The 16,816-nt window shown below is 50.1% G+C and overlaps 1 protein-coding gene across 1 annotated transcript; it reads left to right on the top strand.

Annotated features, from left to right (window-relative positions):
* Nucleotides 1-509: 509 nt before the first annotated feature.
* NIFK (nucleolar protein interacting with the FHA domain of MKI67) lies at nucleotides 510-16,317 on the top strand. Its single transcript, XM_068246200.1, has 6 exons — nucleotides 510-755; nucleotides 5,544-5,672; nucleotides 5,803-5,911; nucleotides 8,556-8,767; nucleotides 12,030-12,083; nucleotides 13,125-16,317. The coding sequence occupies exons 1-6, from the start codon at nucleotides 648-650 to the stop codon at nucleotides 13,314-13,316; spliced, it is 804 nt and encodes a 267-aa protein (XP_068102301.1). The 5' UTR covers nucleotides 510-647; the 3' UTR covers nucleotides 13,317-16,317.
* The last annotated feature ends 499 nt before the right edge of the window (nucleotides 16,318-16,816 follow it).

The following is a 16,816-nucleotide window of genomic DNA, read 5'->3' as shown; positions in this document are numbered from 1 at the left end:
CATTGCGGAGCGTGGCCGCCAGGTGGTTCTGATGATCGTCTGCGAGCTGAGCGCTGTTCTGCGGAGCGGTCGGCAGATGGCGCATGCGTGCTTGTCGTTGCTGTGCTGTGTGCGGGCTATTATTCCGTAGCAGGACCGCCAGATGGCGACATTTCACATGCCGCTCGGCAAAGACAGCGCGTCTGTTCCGTGCTGTGGCCGCCAGGTGTCGCTGTGTGGTGCAGAGAGGTCAGTGACGATAATATTTTCACTGAGTCGAAGCAGCCGATTCTCGGCCCTGGGTGTGCGCTTATCCTTGATGGGTGTACTGGTACAAAGCGGCCGCCGATAACCCTCGCTGGATGTTATCAGATGATTCGGCCAATAGATGTCGCTGTGCGTTTATCCTCGATGAATGTAATTGTACAAGCAGCCGCCAGATGTCGCTGTGCGCATAGATGCTCGTTAGATGTCGTATGGAGCGGCCGGCAGGTGTCGCTGTGCGGTAACCTCGATACATGTTACTGTGCGGAGCGGCCGGCAGGTGTCGCTGTGCCATAACCTCGATACATGTTACTGTACGGAGCGGCCGGCAGATGTCGCTGTGCGGCAGCCGGAAGGGGGCGCTGCGCTGTTCCGGGTGATACGCACGTGTTCGGTCAGTGAGGATGGCGGAGAGTCCGGAGGTGAGTGAGGGCGGCCTGCTGTCTCTGGACCCGAAGCTGCAGGAGGAGTTCCGTGTGAAGGTGAAGAAGCTCCGCAGGAAGAGCCGCCAGGTAACGCCTCCCCCTCGGCTGTGTGTCACGTGTGTGTGCGGAGCTCCCGGGACCCCAGCGCTGCCCCCAGCCACACGGGGAGGGGTCCCCTCCATTGCTGATAGATGGTTGCGCTATTCTCAGTGCGGTTACCTTCAGTTGCACAAGCTCTGCGGCTGATCGGACTTCCCCGAGACGCTGAATGTGGCTTCCAGGGCAGGCATGTCCATAGTCCGGTGTTCCAACTAACTAGCATACATTGACAAAACGGCATACATTTAAAGTGATATACCCCTTGTTAGTAGAATCAGTGTCCCCTTGCCACACCGGCCTAGGGGCCAAATACAGCCTCCCTCCCCCCCCCCCAAGCCTTTTCTGGAGGTCTCTGAAGCTCTCTATAGTCACAATTCCGTACAGGCAGTAGCTGTGGTGCCACTGATTAGCAGCCGCCACTATACCAGCAGCAGTAACAGCCACTGATTAGCAGCCACCACTGTGCCAGCAGCAGTAACAGCCACTGATTAGCAGCTGCCACTGTGCTAGCAGCAGTAACAGCCACTGATTAGCAGCTGCTACTGTGCCAGCAGCAGTAACAGCCACTGATTAGCAGCTGCTACTGTACCAGCAGCAGTAACAGCCACTGATTAGCAGTTGCTACTGTGCCAGCAGCAGTAACAGCCACTGATTAGCAGTTGCTACTGTGCCAGCAGCAGTAACAGCCACTGATTAGCAGTTGCTACTGTGCCAGCAGCAGTAACAGCCACTGATTAGCAGTTGCTACTGTGCCAGCAGCAGTAACAGCCACTGATTAGCAGTTGCTACTGTGCCAGCAGCAGTAACAGCCACTGATTAGCAGTTGCTACTGTGCCAGCAGCAGTAACAGCCACTGATTAGCAGTTGCTACTGTGCCAGCAGCAGTAACAGCCACTGATTAGCAGTTGCTACTGTGCCAGCAGCAGTAACAGCCACTGATTAGCAACCGCCACTATGCCAGCAGTAGCAGCCACTGATTAGCTAGCTGCCACTGTGCCAGCAGCAGTAGCAGCCACTGATTAGCAGCCGCCATTGTGCCAGCAGCAGTAACAGCCACTGATTAGCAGCTGCCACTGTTCCAACAGCAGTAACAGCCACTGATTAGCAGCTGCCACTGTGCCAGCAGCAGTAAAAGCCACTGATTAGCAGCTGTCACTGTACCAGCAGCAGTAACAGCCACTGATTAGCAGCTGCCACTGAACCAGCAGCAGTAACAACCACTGATTAGCAGCCACCACTGTGCCAGCAGCAGTAACAGCCACTGATTAGCAGCCACCACTGTACCAGCAGCAGTAACAGCCACTGATTAGCAGCTGTCACTATGCCAGCAGCAGTAACAGCCACTGATTAGCAGCCGCCACTGCCAGCAGCAGTAACAGCCACAGATTAGCAGCCGCCACTGTGCCAGCAGCAGTAACAGCCACTGATTAGCAGCCGCCACTGTGCCAGCAGCAGTAACAGCCACCGATTAGCAGCCGCCACTGTGCCAGCAGCAGTAACAGCCACTGATTAGCAGCCGCCACTGTGCCAGCAGCAGTAACAGCCACTGATTAGCAGCCACCACTGTGCCAGCAGCAGTAACAGCCACTGATTAGCAGCCACCACTGTGCCAGCAGCAGTAACAGCCACTGATTAGCAGCTGCCACTGTGCCAGCAGCAGTAAGGCCCGGTTCACATTAGCGGTCGCCGTCCGGAATCGCCGTGCCGGAGCCGGACCGTATGCAGAACGGACGTACGGCATAGCAATGAAAGCCTATGCGTCCGTTCACATGCGTCCGTTTCGTCCGGATCCGGACTCCGGCATAAGACCCAACATGCGCTATTTTTTGGTCCGGCTCCTCCGGCAGCCGTATCCGGAGCGGAGCCGGACTGCACCATCCGGCCAATACAAACCAATGAGAACCGGAGAGCGCACAACACACTGGCTAAAAATCCGGATGTTCTACCCCACTTCCTATGCGTATTGAAGCGGCGATTTTGGATGGGGACACATGGGCAAGCATTTTGGAGTGGAGCAGCAGTGACTTTAAACGAGCTGGAGATGTTGGCAGCATGTCGGAGGTGGAGGTGAGTGCTAAACAGCGGAGGGCCTGATTCCACAGGTCCACCTTCTGCTGACCTCCCAGATCCCAACATTTTTATTCCTTTTCTACTATCTTTTGCCAAACGGATCCGGATCGCATCCTGATGAACACCTGATGCAAACTCACCGGATCCGGATCGGATCCGGATCAGAACCGTACAGTTCCGATCCGGATTCGGTCAGGTCATCCGGTCGGTTTGGCAGAGAACCGCAAGTGTGAACGGGGCCTAACAGCCACTGATTAGCAGCTGCCACTGTGCCAGCAGCAGTAACAGCCACAGATTAGCATTTGCTACTGTGCCAGTCACACTATGCCTGCATACTGGAAGGGACATTCTAACAGCATTTTCTGTGAAAATGTTTTGACAAAATGTCACAGGCATATACTGTAGTCTACCTAATGGAAATCAGCAAAAGTTGTTTAATTTCGCTAGTTTGGCTCCCTAGCAACTTTAGGAATACCTATATGGCCTAAAAAGTTTGAACACTTTTGTCCTAGGGCAGCAGTGGCGAACCTATGGCACGCGTGCCAGACCCGGCACGCGTAGCCTAATTTGCTGGCACGCCACCGCTGCTTATGAACTGGCCGCAGCGTCTACTAGACCCTGCCGCGCCAGTTCATAGCCCGCAGCCCCGCAGTCTCCCGGGAGGCAGACCAGGGCTACGGCAAGATGGCTGCCAAAGCCCTGTACTGGAGACTATTTGGGCGTCATCTTCCCATAGCCCTGCACTCTGCCTGTCAGCGGCAGCGCGGGAGACTGTCACTGCAGAAGATCCGGGGAAGATGCGCGCCAGAGCCCAGCCGAGAGAGAAGACTTCTGTCAGGTGAGTACATACATTACTTTTTTTGCAGGTGAAATGCGGCCCACTGTGTTTTCTGCTAAAATGTTTTGTCACATGTGTTTATGTCCTGTGAAATGCTGCCCACTGTGTTTTGTTTTCTGGTGAAATGTGGCCCATTGTGTTTGTTTTGCAGGTGAAATGTGGCCCGCTGCGTTTGTTTTCTGGTGAAATGCTGCCCGCTGTGTTTGTTTTCTGGTGAAATGCTGCCCGCTGTGTTTGTTTTCTGGTGAAATGTGGCCCACTGCATTTGTTTTCTGGTGAAATGTGGCCCACTGCATTTGTTTTCTGGTGAAATGTGGCCCACTGCGTTTGTTTTCTGGTGAAATGCTGCTCGCAGCGTCTGTTTTCTGGTGAAATGTGGCCCACTGCGTTTGTTTTCTGGTGAAATGTGGCCCACTGCGTTTGTTTTCTGGTGAAATGTGGCCCACTGCGTTTGTTTTCTGGTGAAATGTGGCCCACTGCGTTTGTTTTCTGGTGAAATGTGGCCCACTGCGTTTGTTTTCTGGTGAAATGTGGCCCGCTGCGTTTGTTTTCTGGTGAAATGTGGCCCGCTGCGTTTTTCTGGTGAAATGTGGCCCACTGCGTTTGTTTTCTGGTGAAATGTGGCCCACTGCGTTTGTTTTCTGGTGAAATGTGGCCCGCTGCGTTTGTTTTCTGGTGAAATGCTGCCCGCTGCGTTTGTTTTCTGGTGAAATGCTGCCCGCTGCGTTTGTTTACTGGTGAAATGTGGCCCGCTGCGTTTGTTTACTGGTGAAATGTGGCCCGCTGCAATTGTTTTCTGGTGAAATGCTGCCCGCTGTTTGTTTTCTGGGGAAATGTGGCCCACTGCATTTGTTTTCTGGGGAAATGTGGCCCACTGCATTTGTTTTCTGGAGAAATGTGGCCCAGTGCATTTGTTTTCTGGTGAAATGTGGCCCACTGCGTTGGTTTTCTGGTGAAATGCTGCCCGCAGCGTTTGTTTTCTGGTGAAATGTTACCAACATTGCATGATTTTCTGCTGAAATGTTGCACACATTGCGTTTATTTTCTGGTGTCTGGGGTAACTGTTGCTGCATTTATTATTAAGGGCTCATTCACACTTCAGAACGTATGCCTGAATGCGATTTCATGCATGCGCTGCCAACGCACAGTGATCGCACTGAATGCACGTTGTGGTGCGCTAAACGTGGACGTCGGCAGCTGTACCCATCGGGGAAACGTGTGCGTTAATATGTTCCCAGATGCGTTAAAACGTAACGCATGGGAACGCACACCTGTAGTGTGAATGGTAACATGGAAGTCTATTGACTTTCATGTTACCATATGAATCTTACATTATGTGCGTTGCGTCAAAACTGACAGCGCAGCACATAGTGTGAATGAGCCCTTAATGGTCATAGTTGGCTATATTTGCTGCTTTGGGGTTACGGGGCGTATAAATAGCATCATACAGTTTCTGCACACCCATGATGCGAATCCTCGTTTCACCACATCATGGCGGAAACACTGCTTTCTTATGCCTCGCTGTTACATCATTACGTTAGCTCCGCCCATAAAATATGGCCACTCCCATTTTTCGGCGCGGCGCAACACCCCCCCCCAATTGGCACTCGGAGATAAAAAAAGTCGATGTTGGGTCGCAATTTGGGCACTCGGCCTCTGAAAGGTTAGCCATCACTGTCCTTGGGGTTCACAACGCAACACGACTACTAACTGTCTAGAAGCAACATCAGCATAACAAGCCACCAGCGGTGTGACCTAGCCCTTAATCTGCATGGCATGCTGTGATAATCTCTGTCCCTGTTTTCGACTTTGACCCATTTCTCAGTTTGCGATTGTTTTTTTTTTTTGGTTTTTTTTTTTGTCCTCAGGGGGAGGTACTGACTCCCGGCGTCATCTACATCGGTCACATCCCCCGTTTACTGTATGAGCCTCATCTGCGGGAATATTTCAGCCAGTTCGGCTCCGTCACTAGGCTCCGCCTCTCCAGAAGTAAGAAGGTAAGGTTCTGAATTCTGACGGTACAGCGCCAGCAGATCAGGGCGATTATTAAACAGCGCTTTTATTTCCTGTGTGTTTCCTCTTTTTGGCTGCTGATCTGATTAACCCTTTCTAACCCCTTATTCACAGACTGGGAACAGTAAGGGCTACGCATACGTGGAGTTTGAATGTGAAGATGTTGCCAAAATCGTGGCGGACACGATGAACAACTATCTGTTCTGTGAGCGCCTCCTGAAATGTGAGTAATAAAGTCAGATTCCGTGTTATGTAGGGGGCGCTACTGAGCTGCCAGTGTAGTCTCTGGAGAGCTGTCTAGGTGGCGGCCTCAGGGACAGAGAGGGGGGGCATCCAATGACATTCATGATGGAATTTCTGTAGAGGTTCCAATGTGAATCTGTCACATTTGTGCGTTTGTGGTAGCCTCAGATCCTTAACTTATTATGATACTATTACTGTTCTAGGTGCCAGCAATGATCTCAGGCAGGACACAGGACAGGCTCTGGGAGGTGTTACTGCCAGCAGCTCAGTGGGAAGGTGTCATCAATGATCTCAGGCAGGACACAGGACAGGCTCTGGGAGGTGTTACTGCCAGCAGCTCAGTGTGATGGTGTCAGCAATGATCTCAGGCAGGACACAGGACAGGCTCTGGGAGGTGGTGTCAGCAATGATCTCAGGCAGGACACAGGACAGGCTCTGGGAGGTGGTGTCAGCAATGATCTCAGGCAGGACACAGGACAGGCTCTGGGGAGGTGGTGTTACTGCCAGCAGCTCAGTGGGAAGGTGTCATCAATGAGCTCAGGCAGGATACAGGACAGGATCTGGGGAGGAGGTGTTACTGCCAGCAGCTCAGTGGGAAGGTGTCAGCAGTGAGCTCAGGCAGGACACAGGACAGGATCTGGGGAGGAGGAGTTACTGCCAGCAGCTCAGTGGGAAGGTGTCAGCAGTGAGCTCAGGCAGGACACAGGACAGGCTCTGGGGAGGTGGTGTCAGCAATGATCTCAGGCAGGACACAGGACAGGCTCTGGGAGGTGTTGCTGGCAGCAGCTCAGTGTGAAGGTGTCAGCAGTGAGCTCAGGCAGGACACAGGACAGGCTCTGGGGAGGAGGAGTTACTGCCAGCAGATCAGTGTGAAGGTGTCAGCAATGATCTGAGGCAGGACACAGGACAGGATCTGGGGAGGAGGTGTTACTGGCAGCAGCTCAGTGTGAAGGTGTCAGCAGTGAGCTCAGGCAGGACACAGGACAGGCTCTGGGGAGGAGGAGTTACTGCCAGCAGCTCAGTGTGATGGTGTCAGCAGTGAGCTCAGGCAGGACACAGGACAGGCTCTGGGGAGGAGGTGTTACTGCCAGCAGCTCAGTGTGAAGGTGTCAGCAATGATCTCAGGCAGGACACAGGACAGGCTCTGGAGAGGAGGAGTTACTGCCAGCAGCTCAGTGGGAAGGTGTCAGCAATGATCTCAGGCAGCTAGTGATCGGCTCTTCTGAATCGGCTCCCATTAAAGAGCCGGCTCTTACGGCTCTCAATCGGCTCTTCATTAAATATTACTGGGCACCACTCAGAATCGGAGGAAAAGCCCCGCCCCCGTCTCCATGACAACTCTTGACTGCTTCGCTGACTGGGGCAATCCCTCCTGCTACTGCTCTGCTCCGCCCCATACACTCCTACAAGCTGCAAGAGAAGGACTACATCTCCCAGCATGCCTCAGCGCCCTTTATTACACAGCAAATCAGAGCTGTGTGGGGCGGCTGAGGCATCGGCTCTTTCAAAACTGGGAGCCGGCTCTTGTCGTTCACAGCAAAGAGCCGGCTCCTAGAGCCGGCTCGTTCGTGAACGACCCATCACTACAGGCAGCACACAGGACAGGCTCTGGGAGGTGTTACTGCCAGCAGCTCAGTGAGCTCAGGCAGGACCAATGTCCTCTCTGACCATTGAACATGTGCTGTTTCTGTGAGATGATTTAGGTTACTTCAAATGCCCATTTGAAAGGAAATCCAGTTTTTGAGTATTACGTTGGTTAACCAGCTGAGCGGTCTGAGCTCGTCCATCACCGCCGGAGGCTGCCGCTCAGGCCCTGCTGGGTCGATTTTCATAAAATAAAAAGCAGCACACGCAGCCAGCACTTTGCCAGCCGTGTGTGCTGCCTGATCGCCGCCGCAGCGCGGCGATCCGCCGCCTGCAACGGCGAAAGAGGGTCCCCCCAGCCGCCTGAGCCCAGCGTAGCCGGAACAAAAAGTTCCGGCCAGCGCTAAGGGCTGGATCGGAGGCGGATGACGTCACTCCGCTCGTCGCCATGGCGACGAGGTAAGCGAAACACGGAAGGCTGCTCATTGCGGCCTTCCGTGTTACTTCTGGCCGCCGGAGGCAATCAGAAGAACGCATCCGGAGCGCCCTCTAGTGGGCTTTCATGTAGCCAACTCTCAGTTGGCTGCATGAAATAGTTTTGTTTTTTTATTGAAAAAAAAAACCCTCCCGCAGCCGCCCTGGCGATCTTAATAGAACGCCAGGGTGGTTACTAATTCAAGTTTTCAGGGCTCCTATATTTTAAAGGCATCTGAGCACCTAATTTTGAAAATCTTTAAAACAAACCTCCCTCCAAAGGGGGGGGGCAGCTTTCATTTAGTTATGAGGGGTGCTGTTCCATAGCCCCCCATCTATGTGAGGGTATCCTTGCTTCTGTCAGTGCTGCAGAAACACAGGTTTGAAGTGACCGCAGTGACAGTTCTTGTCCCCAGATGCCACATTGCATGCTGGGAGTTTTAGGATGATGTTTATACTTCCTGGCTGGCCAGAAGCCCCTCCTCCTGGCTCTTCCTTCTGGAGCGTCTCCTCAGCTGTGGCTTCCTCAGTGTGCTCCGGGTCACACTATTTGTCTCTCTCACCAGGTCAGTTTGTGCCTCCAGAGAAGGTCCACCCCAAACTCTTTGTCGGGTGCGGCAGAAAATTCAAGAAGCCAACGCTGCCAGCGGTGGGGCGCTATAACAGGAGGCGGACTGTGGAGCAGAAGAATAAGATGGTGGATCGGATGCTGGTCAAAGAGAAGAAGCTGAGGAAGCGGCTGGCAGAGAAGGGGATCGACTACGACTTCCCGGGATTTGTGAGTAAATTGGCTGCTTGCCCTCCGGAGGAGGCTGCCCCACTCGCCCTGCCCCGCTTGCCCTGCCCCACTTGCCCTCCGGAGGAGGCTGCCCCACTCGCCCTGCCCCGCTTGCCCTGCCCCACTTGCCCTCCGGAGGAGGCTGCCCCACTCGCCCTGCCCCGCTTGCCCTGCCCCACTTGCCCTCCGGAGGAGGCTGCCCCACTCGCCCTGCCCCGCTTGCCCTCCGGAGGAGGCTGCCCCACTCGCCCTGCCCCACTTGCCCTCCGGAGGAGGCTGCCCCACTTGCCCTCAGACTTCTTAGTTAAATTTATCGTTTTTATTTTAGTTTTTCACTGTACTTGGCGGAGTTACAGATCCTTCCAGGCAGCTCTCACTGTCTGTCCTGTATTGGTACCTCTGACTTCTTAGTGCTACTTCACATTGGAGTCTGAACCACATTTGCAATTTAGCGGGCAACATCTCGTGTTTTACAGCGATTTGCGCTTGTGATTCCCATTCAATAGAACGAGAACCACAACGCCAACATCCCCAATGTGCTGTATGCAGTGCGTTTGAGATTGATGGAAATCGCCACAGTGAGAATGTATCCATAGGGATACATCGGCAGCAGCGCTTTGCTGATCGCCGGCGAACACCAAAGCGCTGCAAAAGTGCCCAGTGTTGAACTAATTACTGTTTCCATAGTAAGGCGAGTCAGACGGGAACTGACAGCGGCTCTCCTGGGAGGATTCACACCTGAAATAATTTTCCTGATTTCCTCCTTTATTACCTCACGCTGGACCGGTGTATATATACTTGGGCCACACTAAATAAAAAATTGCTTTTATAAAATCTTTTTGCTGATGATCTCCTGCTGACCCCAACCCAACAACCCCGCCCCCCTCCCCCTCCCCCCATTGCTTCCATCACCAACCTTCTGATTTTAGTGAAACTATTCACAGCCTTCTTTGCCCTTCGCCTAAATATAGACAAGACAGACGGAGGTGTCATTTGCTAACTTATTGAGGCATAAAAGCGAGGATTTAGGGAAATCTCTTGGTATAACCCTTTGATTAGAGTATATGACCTAGGTTCTCAACTCTGATAGTTCCAGGAGGTAACCGGGCTTGATATACTTCACCAAGAATAACACATTTTAGAGTTTTAGAAAATGATAAATCGAATTTAAACATGGTTGGGCATTGTTTAGAACCAATTATCATGTACTATGATTACATTTTATTATTTGTTGAGGGGTACTTGTGATAATGTTTACTATGCTAGGGGGTACTTGGCAAGTGCCTAGTTTTAAAAGGGGTACATAACAGTTAAATGTTGAAACACTGGTATATGAGTTAGCATTTCCTCTGATCCCTCCGTTATTTCAAATTAATTTTAAGCCTCTTTTACCTAATTAAACCATGCCATGCACTGATGAGGATCAAACAATCTGAAACAGTCTTTATGCATGTTGGATTATTATGGCTCTGTACAAATAACAAGCTGACACATCATTGCATTCCAGCGGTTCTGGAGGTGTGTTTAGCTTCTAAGGGTAACAATGGTTAATTAGCATATTTTCAGCAGTGATGCACTGGGAGACATCTCAAGCTCACTCCAACCTGAATTATCACAAATTCTTTCTGTTTTAAGAAAGCAAATAAAGGGGGCTTTTAGGACCATTGTAGTCCCTTACACACTCCAATGAGTTCTGGGTCACCATGAGCTTGCTGGTTAGTCTATACCTAATTAAAGTGTACCTAAACCAATGAATAAAAAAATTAGTTAACTTGCCTAGGGCTTCTACCAGCCCCCTGCAGACGTCCTGTGTCCTTTCCGTCACTAAGATATCCTCCAGTTCCCTGCAGCGCACTACTTTTGTTTTTGATGTGTGGCCCCGTTCCGCGCGCCTCCTGATTGCGCTCCTGTAGAGGAGCACTCTGGGCATGCGCAGTACTACAAGCTCTCTATTGCACATATGCAAATCACTCCGGGTGACGGGAGCGTAATCGAGGATGTGCGCGCATGCACAGTGGCTGCTGACTCGCTGCAAGGGGAGGAGACTGGATGATCGCTTAGTGACGGAGCGGACATGAGATGCCTGCAGGGGGCTGGTAGAAGCACCAGGAAAGTTAACCTCTTTTTATTCATCAACTTAGGTTCCCTTTAAAGAACGGCTAAAAAAATGATACATACCTGGGGCTTCCTCCAGCCCCCTTCAGGCAAATCGGTCCCTCGCCATCGTCCTCCGCCACCTGGATCCTCCGCTAGGTGGCCCGGTAATTACGCCGGTCAGTGCATCCTGGCCGCACACGCTCCCCGTCACGTTCCCGGCGATGGGGCGCGTGCAGCCTAGCCATGCATGCACAGTACACCCAATTTGCGGAGCTAACAGGGGCATCTAGCGAAGGATCCAGACGTCCTGGGAAGACAGCAAGGGACTGGGTGAGCCTGCAACACTGCATGCCGCTACCACCGCTCACCTGTCCCTGCCCGTTCAAGCAAGATTTTTTTTCAGCATGCTGGATCAATTGTTTTGATTTTTGTCTGAAATCGATGTAAGCAATCGATCTGGCATGCTGGAAAGATCTTGTTCAAAACGGTGGCCACGTTGTGGTATTGGCCTCTGCCAGATTTGATTATTATGAGTGAAGTGGGCAGAGATCAATGCCGCAAATCCAGTAATGTACGGGCACCTTAAAAGAATATTCCAGCTTCATAGAACTGCCATGATTGGCGGCTCGGTCCCTGAGCTCCCCTGTCCTGTCGGATTTCATTGAGGGTCTTTCCCCCGAGCTCTGCTGATTGTAAACTCCTCTGTGGCCCAGCAGAGCTGAAATTTGTCAATGTCGTTTTTTTCCATCATCTTATATGGGTCACTTCATGCTGAAAACATCCTGTGATCTGATTGACCAATGAGAAGTAAGGGGATATTTTAGCAGTTTGGTGCAGGAAGTCAGTTTTGCTAACCCAACAAGCCGTGCAATAAAACATGAATAATACAAAAATGGTTTATAGGCAATGCAGAACAAACTGCACTAAAAATGAATATATTCCAGACTGTATGCGTACAAATCCATGAACCTGAAGGATATATTATACTTTCTTCATTACTTTGTTCACACGCCTTTCAGAACTGTGCAGAGCAGACATTGCTGCGTTATGGGAAGTTTGTCAGACAAATGTGTGATACTGGTGTGTACAGGAAGTGACATCACTCGGCTGCTGTATGTTTATATAGGTCCGGTGTTGAATTACATTTCTTTTTTTTTTATTCCAGGCCGCTCAGACTAAGCCGCCTTCTGAGGACGCTGATGTGACAGTCAGCAGTCAGGTGAGTGACAACAATAAGAGACCAATAAACTTAAAGCGGGATTGTCACTATAAACATCTAATTTCAACAGCAACTGGTCTGAGTGTATTAAGTGATAAAGATGCTAATCCTGCTTTCAAAACTTGCAAAACTTTTTCTGCTGTTATGGTTTGTAGTTATCACATACTTTAGGAGCACTGGCCCTAGTGCCAAACAGTGCCAAAGAGTTGCATGCTGGGAGTTCTTTTTATCTATAATATATTCCTCCTCTTCTATTCATTACCCTGCCTAGTTGCTTATCAGAAACACCCTCTGATTACTTGTGTTTACAAGCAAGGCTGAGGTGGCTCAGCAATTGGTTATGTAAATAAAAAAGACAGTGCAGTTGTTAGTATACACCTCAGTGGGAGTGTCTGAAGACTCTGGGAGGAGGGCAGCTAATGAATACACAATGAGCAAGAGAAGGGAGGGAGGGAAACAAGAGTCGGGGAGGATATGATGTCAGCATTAGCTTGGCAAGATGGCCACTGCCTAGAATAGAATTTCTCTGCTTTTCGTTTGTAAAATTCACAGGAATCATTACGTGGATAGCACAATACATCTGTTATGTAAGTAGAAGTAGTATTTATCTACTTATATATGTGTTTTTTATTTCTAGGTTAGCATGGGTGTCGCTTGTTCTTTAAGGTGGGAGGTTAGGAGGAAGTTGAAATGAGGAATATGGCCGCTGCCATAATATTCCCTTGCCTGGCTGTCCATCTTTTGGCTATGTTAGTGGATTTATATGTGTGTTAAAAATAATTTAAACCGAGACTGAAAGTGAAAACTGAACTGAAACTCCATATTAACTGAAAAAAAACCCCCAACAAATAAGAAATTACTTTTTTAGCGTTCACTCTCAGATTTAGGAGAAATCGTCTCTCCTCTCTCTTCCTGTTGGTGTGTGCGTGCGTCTCTCTCTTTCTCTCTTCCTGTACCCCTCATCTCTCTCTCTTCCTGTCTCTCTCCCCCCTGTCTGTCGCTCTCTGTGTTGCCCTGTTAGTGATGATTTCCTGTTTGCAGGACCTGACCCCGGTGTGCACTCCGGCCGTGCTGGCGAGGAGGAAATCTGCCCGTCTGGAGGCGCCTGAAGACAGCGATGACGAGATTGTCATAAATTTACCAGAAGTGAAAACCTCATCGAAGAAAAAGCCTAAACTCACCAGGAGCGAAAAGAGGGCCAAAATCAAGAAACTGAAATTACAGACAGACTAGCGGTTCAGGGGGAGGACTTTTAAAGCTGCGCGGACAGTTGTGGGGTGCGGCCGGGGGACACCCATGGGAGACGCACGCCCTGCAGGACTCTCTATGGCTGGACTCTCGCCCTGCACATTGCTGAAAGTTCTTGTAACTTTTATCTGGGAATGTGCAGTAGTTCTGTGTGACTCGAGTGTTGGGCAGTTCACTGTGGGGCGACTTTACTCAACCCAGTAAGTCCATGCGACGTTCAGAGTGTTCAGTGCGATCTAACAAACTACAGTATTCCAGTGCAGAGCATTACCACATAATGTGTGGCGGTGAAGCATGCTTTTCATTGACTGTATGCTTCACTGTGTGCGAGGCAATGGTTACACAACGTGCTGTGTGACTTTCATTTGTTTTTGTTTATACATGCCACAATACCACGCAGCCCCCACTGCGAACCTCGCTTTGCCCAGAATCCTCTCTGTCATTCCAGCGCTCAGTGATGTGGAGTCTGTCACATGCTCAGAGACATTTGTCAAACAAAAAAATCCAGGATTATCTGATTTCTGCATATTCAGAGAAATATTTTCTTATATTTACTTAGTCTGAGTGTTCTCAATAAACGCCATAAAATGCCAAAGATGGAAAATCGTTAGTGGAATCTGCATTGAGATTTTACAGCCAAACTAAATCCAGAATTGAAGTCTCCAGATTCTCGGTGTGTTGTTTATAAACGGTCACTGTCAGAGTTCTACATATTACATCAGTCATGAACTCCCTGTTTGCATCCAATGACTCAGTACAGCCACACATGTAAATACCTCTCATATGCATCTCTGCTTATAGTGTTAAGGGGCCCATACACTGGTCGATTTCAGCGATCGTAAATCGATTCTTTCAACTTTATTGCTTTGCATCCGATTTCGATGGATTTGATCTATCTGACAGGATGGAAAATGTAGGTCGATTGGCTGCTGGCAGCAGATCCATGGCCCATAGAGTTACATTGGATCTAATGGTCCAATAACGCATTTAGATTGATTTCCAATTGATTTTATTCTGAAATCTACTGGAAATCTGTTCCTAGTGTGTGGCACACATCAGATAGATTCCTGTCGTACGCCTGTCAAGTCGAATCTGACAGGAATCTATCTGATGGTCAAATCTGCTGCAAATCTATAAGTGTATGGCCACCTTAACTGATATATAACGATTTGCTGTATTTATACTTACTTGAGGCTTCCTCCAGCCCCACAAGGTACATGGGCCCCCTCGCCTTCCTCTCCAGCCGCTCTGTTCTTTGGATATCACTCTCTGTAATCTGGCTAGTCGTGTGCTTCTGCACATGCGCGGCTTGCCTGCGCGCCCCGCTCACGCGCAGAAGAATGCGGCCGGACAGATTACCAGGAGAGATACCTAAAGAACACAGTGGCGGACAGTAGAGGACGGCAAGAGGCTTACGCACCTCGTGGGGCTGGAGGAAGCCCCAGATAAGTATAAAGACAGCAAATGGTTCTATATCAGGTTTCCTTTTAAGCACTCCTGACATCAGAGAGATATGGAGACTTAATTTATTTCCTTTTAAACAATGCAGATTGCCTGGCTGTCCTGCTGATCCTCTGCCCCTAAAGGTATTTACACACGTCCTGATTGTCCAGCCGACTTGTCATTTGAACGACAAGTTGGACGTGTGTATGTGCAGTCGAGTGATAACAGCCGCTTTGCCTGATCCGCTTGGCCTATCTGTTGGACCAACTGTCGTTCAAACGACTGTCAGGTCTGGACATGTGTACAAACGACCAGCGGTCGTTTGACCAACTAATGAGTGAAAGAGTCGACTAACAGTTTGTCAGACGACATGTAAATTAGATTGTCGGGCGCTTTGTTTGGACGTGTGTACGTGATGTTTAACCTCCTTGCCGGTTATCCCGAGCTTAGCTCGGGGTAACCTGCGCAGGAGGATTTCTCAGGCCCCGCTGAGCCGATTAGCATAATTTTCTTTTTTGTTACATGCAGCTAGCACTTTGCTAGCTGCTTGTAACATCCGATCGCCGCCGAGCCGCGCCCCCCCCCTCCAGACCCCTTGCGCAGCCTGGCCAATGAGTGCCAGGCAGCGCTGAAGGGTGGATCGGGATTCCCTCTGACGTTGGTGATGTCATCCCGCCCCGTCGCCATGACGACCGGGGAAGCCCAGCAGGAAATCCCGTTCTGAACAGGATTTCCTGCTTACTCTGATCGCCGCTGGGCTCGCTACATGATTTAAAAAAATAAATAAATAAAAAAAAGTGCTGCGCTGCCCCCTTGCTGCAGGAATTGGACCGGCAAGGGAGTTAAAAGGCTTGTTGTTTGCCTGACAAGTCATTCACACAACTGATCCAAAGTACAGGCGTAACATTGGACATGTATATGCACCATTATACATTTAGCCATAGCCCCTGAACAAGCATGCAGCAGATCAGGTGCTCTGAAGTGTGACACGGTTATCTGCATGCTTGTTTCAGGTGTGTGATTCAGCCACTACTGCAGCCAAACAGATCAGCCGGGTAGAGTACAAGCGGAATCTGATCACAAAATGCACTCGGTGGAAAGTGCACCTTGTGGAGACTTCCATTACTTGTATGATGAGCAGGGAGCCCCAGATGAATTCCCCCGTGCTAATCTGATGTAATCCCGTCATTTTGTAATGCAGATTAGTGTCAGGGATTTCCTCTCTGCGGTCATTTAACCCTTCCTCTGCCAGCACTGATGTGGAGTGTGAGGAGTGCTGAGCTGAAGCCATGATAACAGTTCTATGGGTCAGTCTGAGGCCTGGTCAGTGAGATGCTTACTGTCCCAGTTTATGTGCAGAATTAATGTGCATTGTATGCAGGTTTCCTGCTGGTCTGGATTGACCTAGTTGTAAGATGCATACAATTTGCATGCTAGCCAGAACCATCGGCTTCTGATCATCATTTGTCTGTCCACACAGTGTGATATCTCGGCATTCTGCCTTTGTTACAGAAAATAAAGATTACCATCAGTGGTCCACAAATCATTTTGTGATGTATTGTTATATATTTGCTTGTTTCAGTTCGCTGACGACTGTGTGTCTTTAACCTTCCTGGCGGTAACCCCGAACATAGTTCGAGGTAAGCCGCGCAGGAGGTTTTCTCAGGCCCTGCTGGGCCGATTTGCATCATTTTTTTTGTTGCTGCACGCAGCTAGCACATTGCTAGCTGCGTGAGCACACCGATCGCCGCTATCCGCCGTGGGCTTGCTAGATGATTTAAAAAAAAATAAAAAAATGCTGCGCTGCTTCCTGACGGAATTTAATAGACCACCAGGAGGGTTAAAGAGCCCAAATATACAAATCTATATTCACTGTTTGAGGTGCCCTATAGTTCTAATAATCCATTAACCACCCTGGCGTTCTGATTAAATCGCCAGGGTGGCTGCGGGAGGGTTTTTTTTTAAATAAAAAAAAAAACTATTTCATGCAGCCAACTGAAAGTTGGCTGCATGAAAGCCCACTAGAGGGCGCTTCGGAGGCG

The sequence above is a fragment of the Hyperolius riggenbachi genome, chromosome 7 (assembly GCF_040937935.1).
Source record: "Hyperolius riggenbachi isolate aHypRig1 chromosome 7, aHypRig1.pri, whole genome shotgun sequence".
Lineage (NCBI taxonomy): Eukaryota > Metazoa > Chordata > Amphibia > Anura > Hyperoliidae > Hyperolius > Hyperolius riggenbachi.
This window is presented reverse-complemented; position numbering and strand designations above follow the sequence as displayed.

Excerpts from the sequence above, each read along its gene's own strand:
- NIFK (XM_068246200.1), top strand. The coding sequence starts at position 648 with ATGGCGGAGAGTCCGGAGGTGAGTGAGGGCGGCCTGCTGTCTCTGGAC. Across the intron at positions 8,768-12,029 it reads ACTACGACTTCCCGGGATTT|GCCGCTCAGACTAAGCCGCC; the intron begins GTGAGTAAATTG and ends TTTTTATTCCAG. Across the intron at positions 12,084-13,124 it reads ATGTGACAGTCAGCAGTCAG|GACCTGACCCCGGTGTGCAC; the intron begins GTGAGTGACAAC and ends TCCTGTTTGCAG.